The sequence below is a fragment of the Pseudorasbora parva genome, chromosome 14, assembly GCF_024679245.1.
Source record: "Pseudorasbora parva isolate DD20220531a chromosome 14, ASM2467924v1, whole genome shotgun sequence".
NCBI lineage: Eukaryota > Metazoa > Chordata > Actinopteri > Cypriniformes > Gobionidae > Pseudorasbora > Pseudorasbora parva.
The window spans coordinates 8,545,643-8,565,576 of record NC_090185.1 but is presented as its reverse complement, the minus strand read 5'-3'; the positions used below and the strand labels follow the sequence as shown (position 1 = coordinate 8,565,576).

General features: G+C 38.4%; 2 protein-coding genes across 2 annotated transcripts in view; both read left to right on the top strand.

The window, feature by feature from the left end:
- Positions 1–618: 618 nt before the first annotated feature.
- LOC137040006 (CD48 antigen-like) lies at positions 619–4,493 on the top strand. The gene is made up of 4 exons (XM_067415410.1): positions 619–727; positions 896–1,228; positions 1,315–1,593; positions 3,960–4,493. The coding sequence occupies exons 1-4, from the start codon at positions 679–681 to the stop codon at positions 4,103–4,105; spliced, it is 807 nt and encodes a 268-aa protein (XP_067271511.1). The 5' UTR covers positions 619–678; the 3' UTR covers positions 4,106–4,493.
- Positions 4,494–5,813: 1,320 nt separating this feature from the next.
- The window catches only part of LOC137040000 (uncharacterized), a 20,984-nt gene continuing 6,863 nt past the window's right edge, over positions 5,814–19,934 (top strand). Inside the window, exons 1-5 of the mRNA XM_067415399.1 lie at positions 5,814–5,913; positions 11,668–11,970; positions 12,054–12,395; positions 17,867–18,178; positions 18,724–18,822. Coding sequence (XP_067271500.1) covers positions 5,826–5,913; positions 11,668–11,970; positions 12,054–12,395; positions 17,867–18,178; positions 18,724–18,822 — 1,144 coding nt within the window. The 5' untranslated portion in view covers positions 5,814–5,825. The remainder of the gene's footprint in view (positions 5,914–11,667; positions 11,971–12,053; positions 12,396–17,866; positions 18,179–18,723; positions 18,823–19,934) is intronic.

The following is a 19,934-nucleotide window of genomic DNA, read 5'->3' as shown; positions in this document are numbered from 1 at the left end:
TTTCCAAAGGTTTCAAATTTCCAAGAGAGCCAATCATCTCATGCTCTCCACACAAACACAGATATACGGCTATATAATGCTGCACATTCATCAAGGTTAGAGTGAGCTACTTGCATGTTTCAAGTGATAAGACAAATAACGTGCGAATGTTTGGATTTCCTGCTGTTAATGATCTGTCCGTCACAGGCTGCGTGACTTTGCCACTTCCTGTGGAGTTTTTTTTTTTCTGCAACTAAACGACTAATAACATTTTGGTCAACCAAGCCTCTTTCTATTTAGGGGTTTAAACATTTGTATTAGTTTTCCTACATTTAGCTTTAATAAACTGCAGCTTTTATTGTAAAAGCAACAAGAATGAATCTTTAGTTCAGTGTAAATATTATCATGTTATCACGACAATCAGCAGCCGTCCTGTGTTCTGTAGGATCACATGTCCACTTGTGGGTTTGGATGTAATTTGCTTCATTGCATTCACAGTGATTTGTAATTGAGATCATTTCAGCCTAGGTGTTTTTGACAGGAAACTCTCTCACGTCAGTCACTGTCGTATCTGTGGAGGGAGGCGAGAGAAGGCGTGAAGCGGAGGAGATCATATTCGTTATTATTGAGTGCAGACCACAGCACTTTCAGCTGGAGCACTATTTCAGATCCCCGAACAGCTCGACATTGTTGAAGAAAATGTTCGTCAGATTGGTTTTGTTTGGTTTGTGCTGTTGCCGTCTGGTTGGTGAGTAACAAACATATGAAGCGGTGTCTCTGAGATCTATAGTGCTGCTAAAAATGGACTTTCCAGAGTTTGTAATTATTTCCAAACTACTGCAAATTGCAATTGAAGCTTAACTTAGATACCCTCAAGAACCTTAATCTGACTCGTTTTTTTCCCTCTGTTCTTCAGGTGTGTTTGGTGACTCAAGTGCTGTGAAGTCCGTGCCAGTGACGGAGGGAGATTCAGTCACTCTACGAGCTGATACTGAACTACTGGCAGATGATCTGATCATGTGGAACTTTAAAACGAACGGGCCTCTTTTAGCCAAATTCAACCGCGCGACCAACAACATCTCAATATATAATGATGTTCTTAATGGGAGATTCAGAAACAGACTGAAGGTGGACGTTCAGACGGGATCTCTGACCATCACAAACACCAGAAACACAGACTCTGAAGTTTATCAAATCACCATCAGCAGCAAAACAAGATCCACACATATATTCAATGTCTCTGTCTATGGTGAGTGGAGATTTACAGGTTGCCCCGATTTATGCATGTTATGCTACATACAAAGCTACATTTCTCTTTCTTCTCGTGTTTTCCAGCTCGTTTGCCCGTTCCTGTCATTATCAGCGAATCCCCACAAAATTCATCAGTGTCCAAATGTTCACTGGTGTGTTCATCAGTGGTGAATGTGAGTCCTGTGACTCTCTCCTGGTTCAAAGGAAACAGTTTATTGTCCAGCATCAGTGTGTCTGATCTCAACAGAAACCTCTCTTTAAATCTGGAGTGTCTGGATGATTCGTACAGCTGTGTGCTGAACAATTCCATCAGCAACCAGACTCAATATGTGAACAACACTGAGCTCTGTCAGCCATGTTCAGGTAGGTTAGTTATTACAAGAGCATGATGCATGATATTGTTTGGTACTGTATGCAGTGTTTGAACTATACCGTGGCCTTTGGGGAGCCCCCTTTGGTGGGATTTTTTGTTTTTAGTGGGTGCAAAAGATGAAGTGTATAGCAGGGCCGTAACCATCATAGACACTGATAAGAAATGGCCAAATTCCCCCCCCCCCCCCCCCCAATATTTGATATTCTACTCTGCTGCACTTCATTACTCAGCGCTCTGCATGTTACTCTGTAAAAAAAAAAAAGGCTTCAATTGAATTTTTTCTAGTGACTGACCACATCTAAATTTTTCAGTTGGCCGAACTGAAATTCTGTGAATTGATGCAATTTAATTCACAGAAATTAAATTCAGCCAGCTGAAATTTTTTTATGTGATCAGTCACTTGACATTTTTCGATTGGAGACCTGATTTTTTTTTTTTTACATTGTAGGATGCCTAAAAGATTTAAAAGTTACATTTTCGTCTGGTTTGCCTCAGTTCTGGTGACGCTTGTCAATGTCAAAATGATTGAGATGGCCAATCAAATCGAAGTAGGCGGGGTTTACTCTTTTGGCTCGTGCACACAGCCTTCACAAACAGACAAACGCCATTGCGGAGAGAGACTATTATTTCCGGTAAAATCACAAAACAAAATGCACACATGCACACACGTGTCCCTGCTCTTAATATACAACACTGTAAAATAATATTTAGAAAAAAAGTTACCTGGTTTCCTTTAAAATGTTGAGTTCATTGACATTAAAATTTTGAGTTAATACAATGAAATTTTTTTGAGATTCGACAACCTTTATTAAAACATTATTAAAATATTTTGTAAGCATATTGGGTAATTGTGTGTGTTTTATTTCTAATGACGCAGGGAAACATGACAAATAGTTCTATTTTCATGATTCATCAATTTTTTTATGTGGTTCAGATACAAAAATATTTTGAGTTTCTATTGATTAAACAAATTTCCTTCATTGTATCAACTCAAATTTTTAAGTTCAATAAACACAAAATTAAGGCAACCAGGTTACTTACTTTTTTAAGTTAAACCGTTTAACCCTTAGTCTGACAAGCCAGACCCACATCAAGATGTTTGGTCTGGAAACTCACCATTGACAGCTCAATCCGAGGGGCGGGATAAACGGTTGTCTTTCAAACTCCCTCTGCACGCGATAGGATAGCGCTACAACCAACCAGAGCAACGAAGGTGAAGCAGAGCTCGCTGATAGATTAAACATTCGCCGTATCCGGTCAGCAAAACTCTGAACACATCTTCCCTTTTTAAGAATGACTTCAGTGCCGTTCTTTGTTCTTTTCTCAGAGAAAAGCTTAACTCCAAGTCTTCCAGAGTCGCGGTCAAAGCTGATTCGAAAGACCGCCGCCGTTCGCCAGTTTCTGTGTTTACTAGAAGCACGCAAACGCAACTCGGCCGTCATTATGGCCCCGCCCACCGACTCTACACACGATGTGATTGGCCTGACCAGAGTTTGGTTTTTACAACTCAGAAGTGTATTGAGAGTTGCTGGTCGACACTCGCGGCAAAATAGGTTTGCTGCCGCTAGGGTGCGTCTAGATTTCTAGTCTAGTTTCTTAATGCATCATAAAAATAAAAATAAATGAGTCCCCCCTTTGTTCAAGACATGGTTACGGCTTTGCTATATAGGATAAATCACAATACAGGATTTACCCTATTATACTTTATCTGCACAAATTGATAGGTCAAAAAGCCACCCACAAATAGTTTATAAACAAAGAATCAGGCTGTCTTTGAGTTCACATGAACAACTGTTAAAGTTACTCGTCAGGCTACAGAAGAATACCATAATTCCTCCGTTCAACTAGGCTTAAGACATCAATAGTCACGCAGACTTTTATCAACCCAGCCACGACACATAATTTGGAATAGAATGCCTTACCTTAACACAGAACTCCAGAAAACCAATAAGTGGACATTCGTTTATATTTTTTCTACAAATCTTTGCATTCACATGTACTAAACATGAGTGGAATTTGCACCGCAGCGCCACCACACATTGATGGTCATGACTAGTATAGCATTTATAGTTAGCTTTATTGAAGTGAATTAGATTTTAGTCGCCATCATGTATAAACTAATTATATTTTTGCACTTTTACACATAATAATCCACGATGATCACACTACACAAAAATGAAATTGCATTTCAAAATAACACTTTGAATATTTTTTGAGACCCTCCAAAATGTCACAAATCACGTTTTCAGGGGAGCCCATGTCCTATTAAGGGGAGCCGAGCTCCCCCTAGCTCACAACCTGACTGTGTGTTGTTGGTCTTCATGGAGCGTCTCATGTTGTTTTTTTACTTCCTCAGATTGTGCTTTCTGTTGTCATGCTTCTGAAGCCATCGCCCGATTGGTCGCCTCTGTTCTGGTGGGCGTGGCTATTGTTTTTGTTGTGGTTTATGACATCACCACATCCAGGAAAGATAAATTAGACAGACATCTTCAAGTTCACTGATGAATTGTTCATGACATGTGCTTGACTGTATGGCAAACGTTACAAACCAAAGTGACTATAGCTCAGTAAAATGTTTTGGTCATACTTTAGTTTAGGGTCCAATTTTCACTATTAACTAAACACAAAGAGTGTATAATACTTGTTTTGTCTGCATGCTGGGATGTTAACAGTTTATTGTTTTCTTAATTAATTTTAATTTGTGTTTTGTTTCTTTATGTGGCATTTGATGAAAACCGGTTCGCCTTTTTAAAGGGATAGTTCACCCAAAAATTAAAATTACCCCATGATTTACTCTCCTTCAAGCCATCCTAGGTGTATATGTCATTCTTCTTTCAGACGAATACAATTAGAGTTATATTTTAAAAATGTCCCAGCTCTTCCAAGCTTTATAACAGCGGTGAATGGCTGTTTTGTAATGTCCTTAAAAGTGCATCTATCCGTCATATTCTTGCTCCTAATAAAGTTGTAATTAATAAAGTCCTTCTGATGTGAAGCATTTCATTTCCTCAATCAACATCTGAACTATTCTCAACCTCTGGCTCATGTAAGTTTATGTTCTCGTTTTTAGGAAGTAAGAACTAAATCGTGTGTGTGTGTGTGTGTGTGTGTGTGTGTGTGTGTGTGTGCGTGTGCGTGTGTTGTAGACTTGTAGTAGGCTAGTAGTAAAGAGAGAGAATGGGAGGGGGAAGTTTGTGTGAGGTGGGCCTGGTCACCACAGATGCAAATCTTCTCAGCTGTTGCTACGGTCACATCCTGCACTGTCTACTCATGTGGCACATTATGTTTGACATATTATATGGGTCACTATATCATAACAAGGTCATACAATGTTATATAAATACAAAATTATAATATCAAGTGATGACATTAACAGTAGGCTAATGTAAATGCTGTGAATACATGTTGATACTACAACAATGCGCAAAGTATGCTCTTTAGCTTGCAGTTTTTCACATTTCATGTAAGACTCAGTAAATAAATAAAAAAATAACTCATTAAATTGCACTTTCTGGAGAGTTTTGTGCAAAGAATTTAAGTCTTGCATGATATGTTAAAAACTGCAAAGTAGGCTATTAATACTTTGCATTGTTATAGTAGGCCTATCAACAGAGGCTATTAGGCATTTACATTACTGTTAATCAGTCATCATTTGATTATATAATTTGAACAATAGCTGATGTATCAGCCACTTCTAAAAGCGTTATGCTTTTAAGAATCATTGAAGTCAAAAGTAAAAACTATAATTTTGATAACACCTGTTGGTTCATAACATTTAAAATAATAATAAAACCTGGAAACAATGCATAGCCTGGCTATATAATATATGCATAAAGCCTCTATTATCAACAACAACAACAAAAAAATCCCAAACGGAGGACGTCGACGTCAATTCTTGCATAAAAGCGTTTGCTTCATCCCCCCTTTAAACAGCAAACCACAAACCAAAAAGTCTCCAGAATTCAGAATTCATAAACCGTAGACACCAAAGCCCTAAATGTATTGATAAACTGATGAATGAAACAACCGGTGGCGTAGAAAATGTTCGACGTGAACTAACTAGGCTACATTGGACTGTGTCCGTTTTCTCTGGTTGGAGGTTTGAGGTTTTGACACGCGCAAGAATACGAAGCGGGAGATTCCATGGGAGATTCTGCTTTTACACACGTCACGTGATTGTTGAAACACGAGCCTTCCTGTTGTATATTGCGCTGCTGGATGCATGCTGGAGCCTCAGTGTCATCAGACTCGACTTGGCATCAGTATGAAGAGCCTTATGTTCATCTTTCTGTTCTCGTTACTCGTGTACGGTAGGTGTTTTGTTTTTGTTTGTTTTTATACGCTTTATATACACCGGGGCTAACAGTACACCCTATGTAACATGTACTTGCCACGTGTATGATTGCAGAAAAAATATGTTTTTATTGAACACTGATGGAGCAGCAGATGTTGTGTGAAAATGAATAATATTCTAAAAGCAGGGCGTAACTAGCCATTTTGGGCCCTATAAAAGAATGAGCTTGGGCCCCCTGTCGTACCAAACATACAGGCCAACCTATAGCGATCCAAAAATCGTTGTCAGCCATTATAAACAAAAGTGTGAGAACGGTATGATTTTTAAAAATGTTTTTAAAGAAGTCTCTTCTGCTCACCAATGCTGCATTTATGTTATTAAAATACAAAAAAGCTGTAATATTGTGAAATATTATTCAAATGTAAAATTTCTTCTCTATGTGAACATATAGTAAAGTGTAATGTATTCCTGTGATCAAAGGATTCACTGATCAAGAAGCATTAATGATTATTATCAATAATGAAAGCAGTTGTGTAAAATAGGTTTTAGGATTATGTGATGAATTGAAAGGTTTTTTTTTTAATTATTTTTTAAATTATATTTTATTTTTTAAATTATAATTTATTCAGCAATGATCCATTAAATTGATCAAGTGACAGTATAGACATTTATAATGTTGCAAAAGCTTTATATTTCAGATAAAAGCTGTTCTTTTAAACTTTCTATTCATTAAATTTTCATGAGAAAACTGTTTCCAAACCTGATAATAATTTACATTTAATTTTATGAATTAAAATCACCTTTTTTTTGTTTTGTTTAAATGTTCAAATTCCAATGTTGTGCATTATTGAGTCCTTTTTTTTAGAATACAACAAAGCTGTGAAATTTTAACATGTCTGTTTTTAAATGTTAAAAGTAATTTTAATTTATACAAATTATATGTTTGAACTGCATGGTGGAATTGGCCAACACATTCTCACACCCAGCTCGTCACATATGGACGCTTGACCCCTTGTCGTCACTTTTCAACGAACTGGACGTACCTTTATCGTCAATTTTTGATATGCAGGGTAGTCCGATAGACTTCTATAGAACTCTGAAGTCACAATTAAGACGCAAAAGGTACCCCAAGGCGTCATGTTTCGACGCGCTGGGTGTTCCATTAATTTCAGTGAGAAACCTTTGGCGTCATACACAGACGCACTGGGTATTGGGAATGTTATCGTCATGGTGAAATTTTATTAGTTTATGATTTTGCCATTATGACATGTTGGAGTGTGTTTTTCAATTTAATCAGCAAGCATCATTTTATTTACCTTTATTTTATTTACGCTATTTAGACATGCTTAACATGTAACCCAACCCCATCCCATCCCTAAACCTACCCATTTGTGTGAACTTGATATAAAACACAGGATATAACAAACGTCTGCATCCACGAGTTATTCAAAAAGTTAAATAATCCAAGTTTTCCGAGGCCAAACGATTGATTTGCATGAAGAAAATCCCCAAAAGCGATCAGCATCTCAATCCGCCGAAGATCATGAACAAACACATCAAATTTCAAATATTGCCGCCCGTTATGTCAGATTTCATAGTGAAATTGCATTGGCTCTCGTATGTCTTGTGACCAATTGCGTCATTACGTCAGCATTGATTGTAAAATGTAATTGGCTCTCGTGTGTCTTGTGACCGATTGCGTCATGCTCAGAGGTCTTTTGAATTATTTGAATGAGTTATGAATGAGTTCGTTCACGGGGCAGCGGGATCATTTCAGCAATTAAAACATCAAGATCAACTCTGTTCTTCACATGAAGACATCGGAGGACTTCAGAAGACTTGGAATGCAACATGAGTTTATACTTTTATTCTGTTTTGGTCCGTTTTTGCAATAAATACTTGTGACTTTACATTTATTTGCCTGTTTTATATTGTTTAGATATGGGTAGGTTTAGGGTAGGAGTTGGGTTAGTTGCTCCAAATTATAAAAGTAGCCTTTAAATATTAATAAAATCATGTCTGCTTTTATAAACGCAAATAATTAAATGCGTCTGTTTATGACGCCAAATGTTTATCATTGTAATGAATGGAGCACCCAGCGCGTCGAAAATTGACGATAAAGGTTCGCCCAGTTCGTTGAAAAGTGACGACAAGGGGTCCGGGTCAAGCGTCCATATGTGACGAGTTGGGTGTGAGTGTGTTGAATTGGCAGACGTTCCCTTGGGCATCAAGCGCCGTGACAGCATGTAAAAGTATTTTCGAGTATAAATATGCAGCTATAATGCATGTAGGTGATTTTGATTTGATATTTCATGTCGATATACGAAGTTATCTAAAATGTTTGGGGTTTCATAGTGGGAGGGAAAGTCATATTTTCAGGTGATTCTTATACCATAAGAAACATATGTTTTAGTAAGATCCAAAATTGTTTATAGAAATTTGGTGGTAAGGCCCTCATACTCTGGAAATCTGTCAATTTGGACAAACTACCTACTGCTTTATCTGACTGGTCAGAAGTAATATCAGCATCACACAACGCTACAAAATCATTATCTATTCTACAGTGAGGAAATTAAGTATTTGAACACCCTGATATTTTGCAAGTTCTCCCACTTAGAAATCATGGAGGGGTCTGAAATTGTCATCGTAGGTGCATGTCCACTGTGAGAGACATAATCTAAAAAAAAAAATCCAGAAATCACAATGTATGATTTTTTTTCATACCTAAAAAAAAAAGTTTTTATTGTATTTATTTGTATGATACAGCTGCAAATAAGTATTTGAACATCTGTCTTTAAAATGTCCTCCTCCGCTCCATTTATTATCCTAAATTAAATGCACCAGTTTGAGGTCGTTAGCTGCGTAAAGACACCTGTCCTCCCCATACAATCAGTTAGAATCCAACCACTAACATGGCCAAGACCAAAGAGCTGTCCAAAGACACTAGAGACAAAATTGTACACCTCCAAAAGGCTGGAAAGGGCTACGGGGAAATTGCCAAGCAGCTTGGTGAAAAAAGGTCCACCGTTGGAGCAATCATTAGAAAATGGAAGAAGCTAAACGTGAGTGTCAATCTCCCTCGGACTGGGGCTCCATGCAAGATCTCACTTCGTGGAGTCTCAATGATCCTAAGAAAGGTGAGAAATCAGCCCAGAACTATATGGGAGGAACTGGTCAATGACGTGAAAAAAGAGCTGGGACCACCGTTTGCAAAGTTACTGTTGGTAAAACACTAAGACATCATGGTTTGAAATAATGCATGGCACGGAAGTTTCCCCTGCTTAAACAACCAGCACATGTCCAGGCCAGTCTTAAGTTTGCCAATGACCATTTAGATGATCCAGAGGAGTCATGGGAGAAAGTCATGTAGTCAGATGAGACCAAAATATAACTTTTTGGGTCATAATTCCACTAAATGTGTTTGAAGGAAGAAGAATGATGAGTATCATCCCAAGAACACCATCCCTACTGTGAAGCATGGGTGTGGTATCATCATGCTTTGGAGGTGTTTTTCTGCACATGAGACAGGGACAGGGCGACTGCACTGTATTAAGGAGAGGATGACCGGGGCCATGTATTGCGAGATTTTGGGGAACAACCTCCTTCCCTCAGTTAGAGCATTGAAGATGGGTCGAGGCTGGGTCTTCCAACAATGACCCGAAGCACAGCCAGGATAACCAAGGAGTGGCTCTGTAAGAAGCATATCAAGGTTCTGGCGTGGCCTAGTCAGTCTCCAGACCTAAATCCAATAGAAAATCTTTGGAGGGAGCTTAAACGCTGTGTTTCTCAGCGACAGGCCAGAAACCTGACTGATCTAGAGGAGATCTGTGTGGAGGAGTGGGCCAAATCCCTCCTGCAGTGTGTGCAAACCTGTCGATAAACTACAGGAAATGTTTGACCTCTGTAATTGCAAACAAAGGCTACTGTACCAAATATTAACATTGATTTTCTCAAAATCAAACACTATTTGCAGCTGTATCATACAAATAAATACTAAAAAAATCATACATTGTGATTTCCTGGATTTTTTTCAATTTAGATTATGTCTCTCACAGTGGACATGCACCTACGATGACAATTTCAGACCCCTCCAAGATTTCTAAGTGGGAGAACTTGCAAAAAAGCAGGGTGTTCAAATACTTATTTTCCTCACTGTATATGGGGAATGTGATATTTAGAAGAAGGATGTTGCATTGTCCAAGGAAAAAGTTGAGAAATATAAGTTATTGAAAGAGACAACTGAAACTGGAAGTCTCCCTTGCCTTCTTTTTGTCTAACTGACATAAGTATGAGGTAGATTTTTCCCCTTTCTCAATCCATTTTGTCCTGGACCGGATAAAAGGCCTTCCAGCTTTACGAAGACAGATTTCATCAATTTTGTTAATAAGATTTTGTAATTTCTGTTTATCACTATAAGAACGACACATTGATGCTTAAGAAGGGTTGGGTATTGTTTGATTTTTTTTTTTTTTTACAATACTGGTTCCAAACCGGTACTTTTAAAACGGTACCGGTGCTTAAACTGTGCCTAAACCGATACTTTAAAAAAAAAAGAAAAAAAAAAGAGCCACAAAACGACCTTGGACGACATTAAAGAATGGCTTTTTATTGATTTTTTAAAATTTATTATTATTCTTTAAATTGAACAATTTATTAAAAGTTACTTAAATATTTTAGAATGCATCACTTTTTTGTTTCCATGGCAACGCGTCGCGCTTCTCACATGACACACAGCAGCTACAATAGCTGTATGACAGCTATTGATGTTATGTTCGTTTTTTTCTTTTTAATTCAAAATATTCACAAACTTGTTACCTATGTCATGAACTATTTGATATTCTGATTTTCAAATATGTGTAAGTAAATGTGTTTTGACATCTGAACCCCTTATAAAGATCATCATGTTAGTTGATCTATAATGCGTGATGGGCGCTGCATAGTTTGCGTTTCAGAGAATCGGATCTGTCGGATTTAACTTACATCACAAAAATTCATCCACGTCTCATGAAATACATGAAAGTAAGGGATCCAACTGGGAGAAGAATAGAGTAAACTATAGTAACTTATAACTGATATGAATAAAACGGTATATGATATGAATAATAACTCTCTGAAAGGATTGTCATTGCCGCTATAGACATCAGCATGTTTTTTTAGAGGTACTTATGTGCATTTAAATGTCTGAAACCTAAAATAAGCATGATGTGGTTGAAAACACTGAATAGTTGTGATATGTGACGAGCGCTGAGTGTGTGTGTCTCTGGCTTAGAGCCAGCGAAAGCACGTTTAAACTTAAGTGGGTGGCACCGAAATGAGTATATATACTTTTAGACTACCTAGCTTAATGAGTGCTATTAGGATGTGAAGAGACTTTCAACCAGCATAGCAAAAAAATATTCTGGTACAAATTGCCTACCGTGCCCAAGTTTTCAGACCCCTTAATTTTTGGGACATTTTGATTAGTTGATTTATTAAATTGTTTGCATCCACATTAGTGTACACTTTAAACCCCATGATGACAATGCTAAAACTGATATGTGATAGCTTTGCAAGCTTATTTGAAAGAAAAGGGGGAAAAAAAATGAAATCTCGCATCCAGACGGCTGTGTTACAATTAAAATTGAGCTCGGGTGCATCTCATTTCTCTGAATCCGTCTTTGAGACATTTCTAAATCTCGCATCAACATTGTTCAGGCGATGGGTTACTTTTTTCTGCTTTCATATTTAATGTGAATTATAACGTAAGTAACTGTCTCTGTGTGTTCTGCAGGTGCGTCTGGTGTTGTGGAGTCCGTATCAGTGATGGTGGGAGATTCTTTCACTCTTCATGCCGATGTTACTCAGATACAGTTTGACGATGTGATTGAGTGGAGGTTTGGAAAAGATCTCATTGGTAGAATCGACGAGAACTTAGCATTTGTTAATGATAATGAGAAATTCAGAGACAGAGTGCATCTGGACTATCAGACTGGAGATCTCAAGATCAGGAATGTCAGAATCACAGACTTTGGACTTTATAAACTAGAGATCAATGGTGACAGGGGGATATCAACAAGGACATTTAATGTCAGTGGTGAGTATGTCAGGTATTTCGGTGAGGTTTGAGACTCAAGGCCAAAGTGTTTGCTGACTAACAGGACTGTTTCTGTTCATTAGGTGTGAATAATCCGGTATCAGATGGAGTGAAGCTCATGCCGGTGGTTGAGAGAGACTCTGTCATTCTGCCCTCTGGTCTTACTGAGATACAGAGAAATGATCAGATAACCTGGAAGTTTGAAGGCACACTCGTAGCTCAAATAAATCAAACAGCTGGATTATTTTCTACCTATGATGACGTTCTTGATGGGAGATTCGTAGACCGACTGCAGCTGAACCAACAGACTGGATCGCTCGTCATTACTAACATCAGACCAAACACCTCTGGACTTTATAAAGTAGATATCTTCAAGAGTGGCAGCAGCTACACCACACACAAGACATTCAGTGTGACTTCCATTGGTGAGAAACTTTACATTTTAAACATTTAATTTAAATGCTTTAAGGATTTTAGGGTCAGTAACAAATAAATATCTACAGTCCCTGACAAAAGTCTTGTCGCTTGTGTACAAATTGACCTAAACTGCCGCTGAAATATATTTCTAATCAAGATATTTTTACAAGAAATGGCTCATTTTAATCCCACCAGCTTTTGTGATAATGTTTCAGTGAAAAACTAAACTTTCAAAAAGTATTCTAATATTCACAGCTTGGTAAAGCCCATTGAGTCAATTTTTGCAAAGACATAAGTGTTGTCACCTTGTTATATGAGCTTCACCTGTGACTAATAATGGATCAATTAGGTCTCAAGTGTGTATAAAAAGAACCCCAGTACACTAGACCTTCACATCAACTGCAACTAGACCTCTGCAAACATGCCTAAGATTCACCCTGAGACTAAAGTTTTGATTATCAAGAGGCTGAAGACCAGATCCACTGCTGATGTGGCAGACACCTTCTATGTGTCTCAGCGTCAAGTACAGAGGATAAAAAAAAAGATTTGAAGAGACTGGAGACTAGTGCTGCAACGACGCGTCGACGTCATCGATGACGTCGACTACGGAAATACGTCGACGTTCGTGAAATGCGTCGACGCGTCGTATCAGACGTTCATCTCGCGTACTGTTGGCTTCTGCTCCTGGTTCTATCACAAAAACCTAGACCGCGAATATCAAAAGTATGGGAATACTTTAAGCAGAGGCCAAACAGTGTTTCCCACACATAGACTAATTTGTGGCGGACTGCTACATAATCAATAACGGCCGCCACATTCGTCATTCATTCATTTTTACGCTATTTAAAAGACGCACGCATATTCGTTTAGCTGCATTTCCTTAAGTTCTCTCTCCCCCCTTTTGCGCGTCTCTTACTCACTCACACACACACACGCGTTGCATTCGACCGTAAAACAAGTTTTATTGCATTTTGGCGCATTTAGTATGACATAGCTTTTAAAACCAGAGCAGTTGAATAACAGAGTTGCGACAGGCCTTCATCACGCGGCAGCGCGCGGTCACGGCGCTCATATAATTCTAAACAAACCAACGCGGTGTGAATCAATACAGACCAGTGTTTCCCAACCGGGATCCCGAGCAAAAGATGCGGGGACGCACTTACACTTCGGTTCATCTCGCATCTGATGACGCATCTTTAATATGGGTTGTAACTTGAAAATAATGCTGTATGTATGTTTCTGTCGATGGATACACGTGCTGATTCCTCAGGTATGCACTACAACAACAGCGATAATAAAAGAAAAATGTGGGCAAAACGGTCTCTCTTTGTAAACTTTTTAAAACGCATGCGAGTGCTGCTGTACGTCCGAATATGAGCAGTCATTTTCACAGTCATCACCCCCGTGTAGCCAGGAGATTCGAATGAGAAGATCTGTCTTTGTGCACTCGTCCCAAAGCGTGCAAATATTGAGTTATCTTTCAAATCCTGTGCTTAAACGGACAAACTCACAAAAAGTATGTCAAAATGTCATAGCCTACTCTATGCCTTAAGTGAACTTTATACAGAAAATACGACGACTATCCGTGGGTCTTAAAGGGGCAGTAGCCTTCACTGCTGTCTGTTTAATGTCAAACAAAAGATAAAGACATCACTCTGCTCCTGACTGAATAGCTTTTGTAAGTTTAATAAGGATTATTATTATTTTTAATTTTAAACAGTTAAATGTGTGGTTATTTTACTTTTGATTACTTAATTCCATTTCTCTACCTAAAAACTAATGTTGGACCTACCTGAAAAGCATTGTTTATTTTATTCTCATCTTTGCTCAATAGTATTTATTTGTGCTGCTGCTTCTATTTAAGTTATCTGTTCTTATTTTCTTTATTTTCTTTTGACAGTAGTCCTTTTTCCTCTGAACATAGCAAATACCGAACTGTACTGAAACGTGAACCTAAAACCGTGATACAAAGCGAACTGTGAGCAGTCTGTACTGTTACACCTCTAGCGTAACTTATGTGAGGGGGTGCCACAGAATTGTGAAAAATTTCAAAGGGTAAAAAAATAAATCGTTAGATTAGTCGACTAATCGAAAAAATAATCGTTAGATTAGTCGACAGAAAAAATAATCGTTAGTTGCAGCTCTACTGGAGACGTTTTTGACAAGCCCAGGTCAGGCAGACCCTGCAAGACAACTGCTCGAGAGGACCGTTTGTTGGCTCGAAAATCCAAGGCCAGCCCATTTTCCACTGCAGCAGAGCTCCACAAGACCTGGTCACCTGAAGTCCCTGTGTCAACCAGAACAGTTTGTCGGATTCTGTCTCGAAATGGCCTCCATGGTCGAATTAGTGCCCAGAAGCCAGCACTAAACAAAAGACAATTGAAAAACCGTGTGGCATTTGCCAAGGCCCACAGCCTGCTAAAAGGATGGACGCTGGAAAAGTGGCAGAAGGTGGATTTTTCAGATGAATCTTCTGTTGAATTACACCACAGTTGCCGCAAATATTGCAGGAGACCTACTGGAGCCCGAATGGATCCGAGATTCACCCAGAAAACAGTGAAGTTTGGTGGCGGAAAAATCATGGTCTGGGGTTACATCCAGTATGGGGGTGTGCGAGAGATCTGCAGGGTGGAAGGCAACATCAATAGTCTAAAATACCAAGAAATCTTAGCTACCTCTTATTCCCAACCATAAAAGAGGCCAAATTCTGCAGCAGGACGGTGCTCCATCGCATACTTCCATCTCCACATCAAAGTTCCTCAAGGCGAAGAAGATCAAGATACTCCAGGATTGGCCAGCCCAGTCACCAGACATGAACATCATTGAGCATATGTGGGGTAGGATGAAAGAGGACGCATGGAAGACGAAACCAAAGAATATTGATGAACTCTGGGAGGCATGCAAGACTGCTTTCTTAGCTATTCCTGATGACTTCATCAATAAATTGTATGAATCCTTGCCAAACCGCATGGATGCAGTCCTTCAAGCTCATGGAAGTCATACAAGATATTCAATTTGGATCTCACAGCACCACAACTTAATTTGATGACATATTTTTGTATTTGCTGTAAATTTGTTCCATTTCTGTATAGGCGACAAAACATTTGTCTTGCCAAAATTTAACCTTTCTGTCTTGATTAAATGATAAATATTTTTTCTGTGAAAATTATTTATTTCAGTGCATTAAACATCATTTGGGAGGGTTTTAGCTTTTCATATGAGCTATTTCTAACACCAATTAATTAATTAAAAGTCAGGTTAATATCAGGTATTTCTAGAAAATAGATAAGCGACAAGACTTTTGTCAGGGACTGTAGTGAAACCATTAAACTATTTAGTTTTACACACATGTGCCAAGTTCTCTTGCATGTGACTTCCATTTCCATTTCTTTATTTAATGACCACACCAGCTAAACTGGTGGAATTAAACTTTTTTTAAACTGGTCACTTTTACTTTCACTTTCACTTTCGAATAAATATAAAGTAAATATTTTGACATTTTTCAAAATACACACTTCATGACTAATAAGATATGTGTCATGTTCGAGTTCGGTTTATTTATAGAGCACATTTAAAAATGGCCGAGGCCAACCAAAGTGCTGTACAACAAATTGAGGAAAATTGTACATAAAGTATAAAAGATAAAATAAATAAAATAAAATAAAACTGAGAAATAGATGCAAAGAGATATAGCCACCATATATACATCTACATATCCACATATATACATATACATGCATAAATAACACTACATACATAAATACCTCAAATAACTACATATTATGCACCAAATGCGAGAGAGAAAAAAATAGTTTTAAGACATGATTTAAACTTAGATAAACTGGAAGCCATTCTAACAGGGTCTGGAAGATTGTTCCAAAGCAAGGGGCCAGCCACTTCAAAAGCTCGATTTCCCCTTATCTTTAGGCGGGTTCTAGGGATCTTTAAGAGGAATTTTCCCTCTGATCTCAGGCCTCTCACAGGAATGTAAGGGTGAAGAAGATCGGTGAGATAGGAGGGAGCCAGATTATTTAGAGATTTATAAACAAGTAGTAGAATTTTGTATTCAATTCTAAACTGGGTAGGCAACCAGTGAAGAGATCTCAGCAGGGGCGTAATGTGATCGAATTTATTACGCCTCTTAAAAAATCTAGCTGCAGCATTTTGAACTACTTGTAGCCTGGAAATTTGTGCCTTAGAGATCCCGTAATAAAGGGAATTGCAATAGTCCAGTCGCGATGTTATGAAGGCATGGATTGCAGTCTCTAGAGAACCCTCGGAAAGGAAAGATTTAATTTTAGAGAGAGAGCGAAGATAGAAAAAACTAGAACCGACAACAGAGCTTATTTGCTTATCAAATTTCAAGCAATTGTCAAAAACCACTCCCAGATTCCTCACTTTGGGAGAGATAAATGAACTTAATGTCTCAAGATCAAATTGATGATGTGTTATCGAGTCAGAAGGGTTGAAGATAATGACTTCCGTTTTATCTGAGTTTAGGGAAAGAAAGTTATTGGAAAGCCATGATTTAACATCGTCCAGGCATGCTAAAAAAAAAGTACGGAGAGCAGATTTGTACGGAGACAAGTACGGAGACAAGTCATGGTGTATACTTGTTTGTTAACAGTTTGAAAGTTTATTGAACTTTATTCCTGAGGTAAATTATCCATTGTCATTTATATTACCAATATGAAAGCCAAGCAGAAATGTCAGCTGCAGTTTTGCAGATATAGAAACCATCCTATATATAGAACTTCCCTGTCTTGCTGTTTATCGCCATGGGTTAGGACAAAAATTAGTAATTGGAAGGAATTGCAACATTTCGAATTGCTACATTCATTGCACAGTGTCTGGTTAGGACACAGCCACTTGCAACAGCAAGGCAGAGCAGTTCAGAGGGTCGTTTCAAAGAAACAGTGGGTGGGCACGGAATCACTAAGAGGAAAAAAATAAAGACCAAACAGTGTCTCTTCAACCAGAACTATTTTCACAACCAAGACCCTCAGCTAAATTGAAATGATTGCTAAAACCATAAGTAGGAGGAACCAAATCATTGTCGTAACATGTTAGTCATTGAATTATTCAATGAAAAGATTTGTTGAAAATGGCTAATTTATTCAGGCAGAAGTGACTGAATGTGTCAGTTTAGTCATCATTAGAATGATTTGTTCAAAAACGCGAATTAATTACAAAACTGTTTGTTTCCTATTGTTATGGGTCTATTTTCATTTACAAAATAGATGAAAAACTGAAAATCTGTCTAAAATATGAGTCATCTAATAGCCTATTAACCGCAGTGTGATCGAAAAGGGCACTTTTCACTTTTTAACCCACCCAGCACCCAATTAGGGGGGAAAAACAGCTACCAAATGTGTACAATTTACTGTATGCGTAATCTCTGTCTGTGAATGTTCTCCTGTGTTTTACTGTATGCGTAATCTCTGTCTGTGAATGTTCTCCTGTGTTTTACTGTTGACAGATGGAGGGAATAAGTTGTTGGTGAAGGAGGGAACTTCTGTCACTCTTGAATCTGGTGTTTCTCAAATACACAGAGATGATGTGATCATGTGGAGATTTGAACATGAAGACACTGTCATAGCAAAAATCAGCAATGGGAACTCCACTACATTTGATGGCACTGATGGGAGATTCAGAGACACTCTGGAGCTGGACAGCATGACCGGATCTCTGACATTTAGGAACATCAGAACTACACACGCTGGACTTTATCACCTCGATATCATCGGCAACCGGCGCACCATATTCAAGAGAATCAATCTCTCTGTCTGTCGTGAGTATTTTACGTCTTAATGTAATAATAACATAATAAGATATTAAGATCAGCACATTGAGAACAAGTTACATGCTCTGAAATGAATTGGGGAAAAAAACGATTTAAGGTGCACTGTGTAAATTTTAACAGCATCTAATGGTGAAGTTAAGAAATTGAAAACACCCACCACTCAATCATAGCACATAGAGACGGTACGGTGGCTGACACAGGACAAAGATGTCATCGTCTGAGACAGCAGAAAGTGACTAGTGCTCTGTAGAGAAGTTTAGGTCTACTGTAGAAACATGGCTACTGGTGAACATTTTAACTTCACTGTAAGGGGAGATAGAAACGGCTCATTCTAAGGTAAAAAAAAACATAACAGTTCATTATGTAAACTAGTTGTATACATTATATTGCATTTATTGTCAATAGATCCTCATAAATACTACACACTGCACCTTTCATAATATAGTGTAACTGACAACCAAAGCAAAAAGGTGCAAACATCAGTCAGAAATGATGGTAAAGTTGCTGATTGATTGATCTCTTGATCTCTACAGCACGGTGTTGGTCTCTGTGGGTTTTACTAGCAATTTGTTTGGCTGTTGTGGTTGGAGCTGTCTTTCTGATTCACTTGATCCATCATCTGATAAAAAAAGGCAAGTATTACAAATAGCTGATATAACAAGCATTTGATATTTACTCAGTAAAGAGACTTTAAAGGCATAAAAAGTTGTTTTCATCATTAGAACATTTTGAATGTTTATTAATTTTAAAACAGACATCCATAAGCACCCCAAACATTAGCAAAGATACATTAGAAACTTTAGAAAACACATACTGTGTAGTAAACAGTGTTGGGTGTAACGCATTACAACTTAAGTTGCGTAATTTACTTTTTCAAGTTAAGTAACGCATTACTTTCAAATAATGTCCATTGATCACGCCTCTTGTGCAGTAGAAAATACAGAGCAGACTCCCCTGACCAATGTTCAGTTTTATATTGAGCATGGTCTGGTGATAGCCAGACAAGCAACACCCAACACTGATAAAAAAAAAAAAATTTGCTAACAAATATAATGTGTTCGTGCTGGCTTTGTTTTTGAGGTATTTGAGCAAAATTAAAGGCTCAGGGAAGAAGAAGGTGGGAACTGACAAACATAATTTTAATTATAAAGTAAACAACAAAAAGAAAGTCATCCCTCACGGACAACTGCTGCACAAACATAAACAAAACAGACATGGTCCTCTCTCTCATCTTACATTGTCATCACTCCTCCTTTTAACCTTCCGGAGCTCCACCGAGAGATTTAAGACCGCTGTGGAACATCATTAACACCCGCGACTACGGCCTCACTCTGTTCCCATGGCTCTCGGCCACAACCTGCTTCCCACAAAACCCCATTGCCCCTCACAGGCCGTGGGTACCCTCAAGTAGGGCTCGCTGCATCCTGCGGTGGACATCTAATCCTGAGATTGAACATGACCAATAAACTAACGGTTTATGAATTCACCTTCGCATTCTCTAGGTCCAGATCCACTTGTCCGTGCAACAGTTCTGTCGTGCCGCGCTCCACTTTATCCCTATGGGTGACATCAAACGACTTCAACGCGCCTGCACAGCATTCCGGGAAGGAATTGCTGTGCATCAAAAAAGCTGAACGATTCCCATCTTTATGCAAAGGAATCTGTTTAAAGCGACACGACTATCCAATAGAAGGAGAGCACATAGAGACTGGGGGAAGTCTCTCGTGGGTCGTTTTTCATTCAC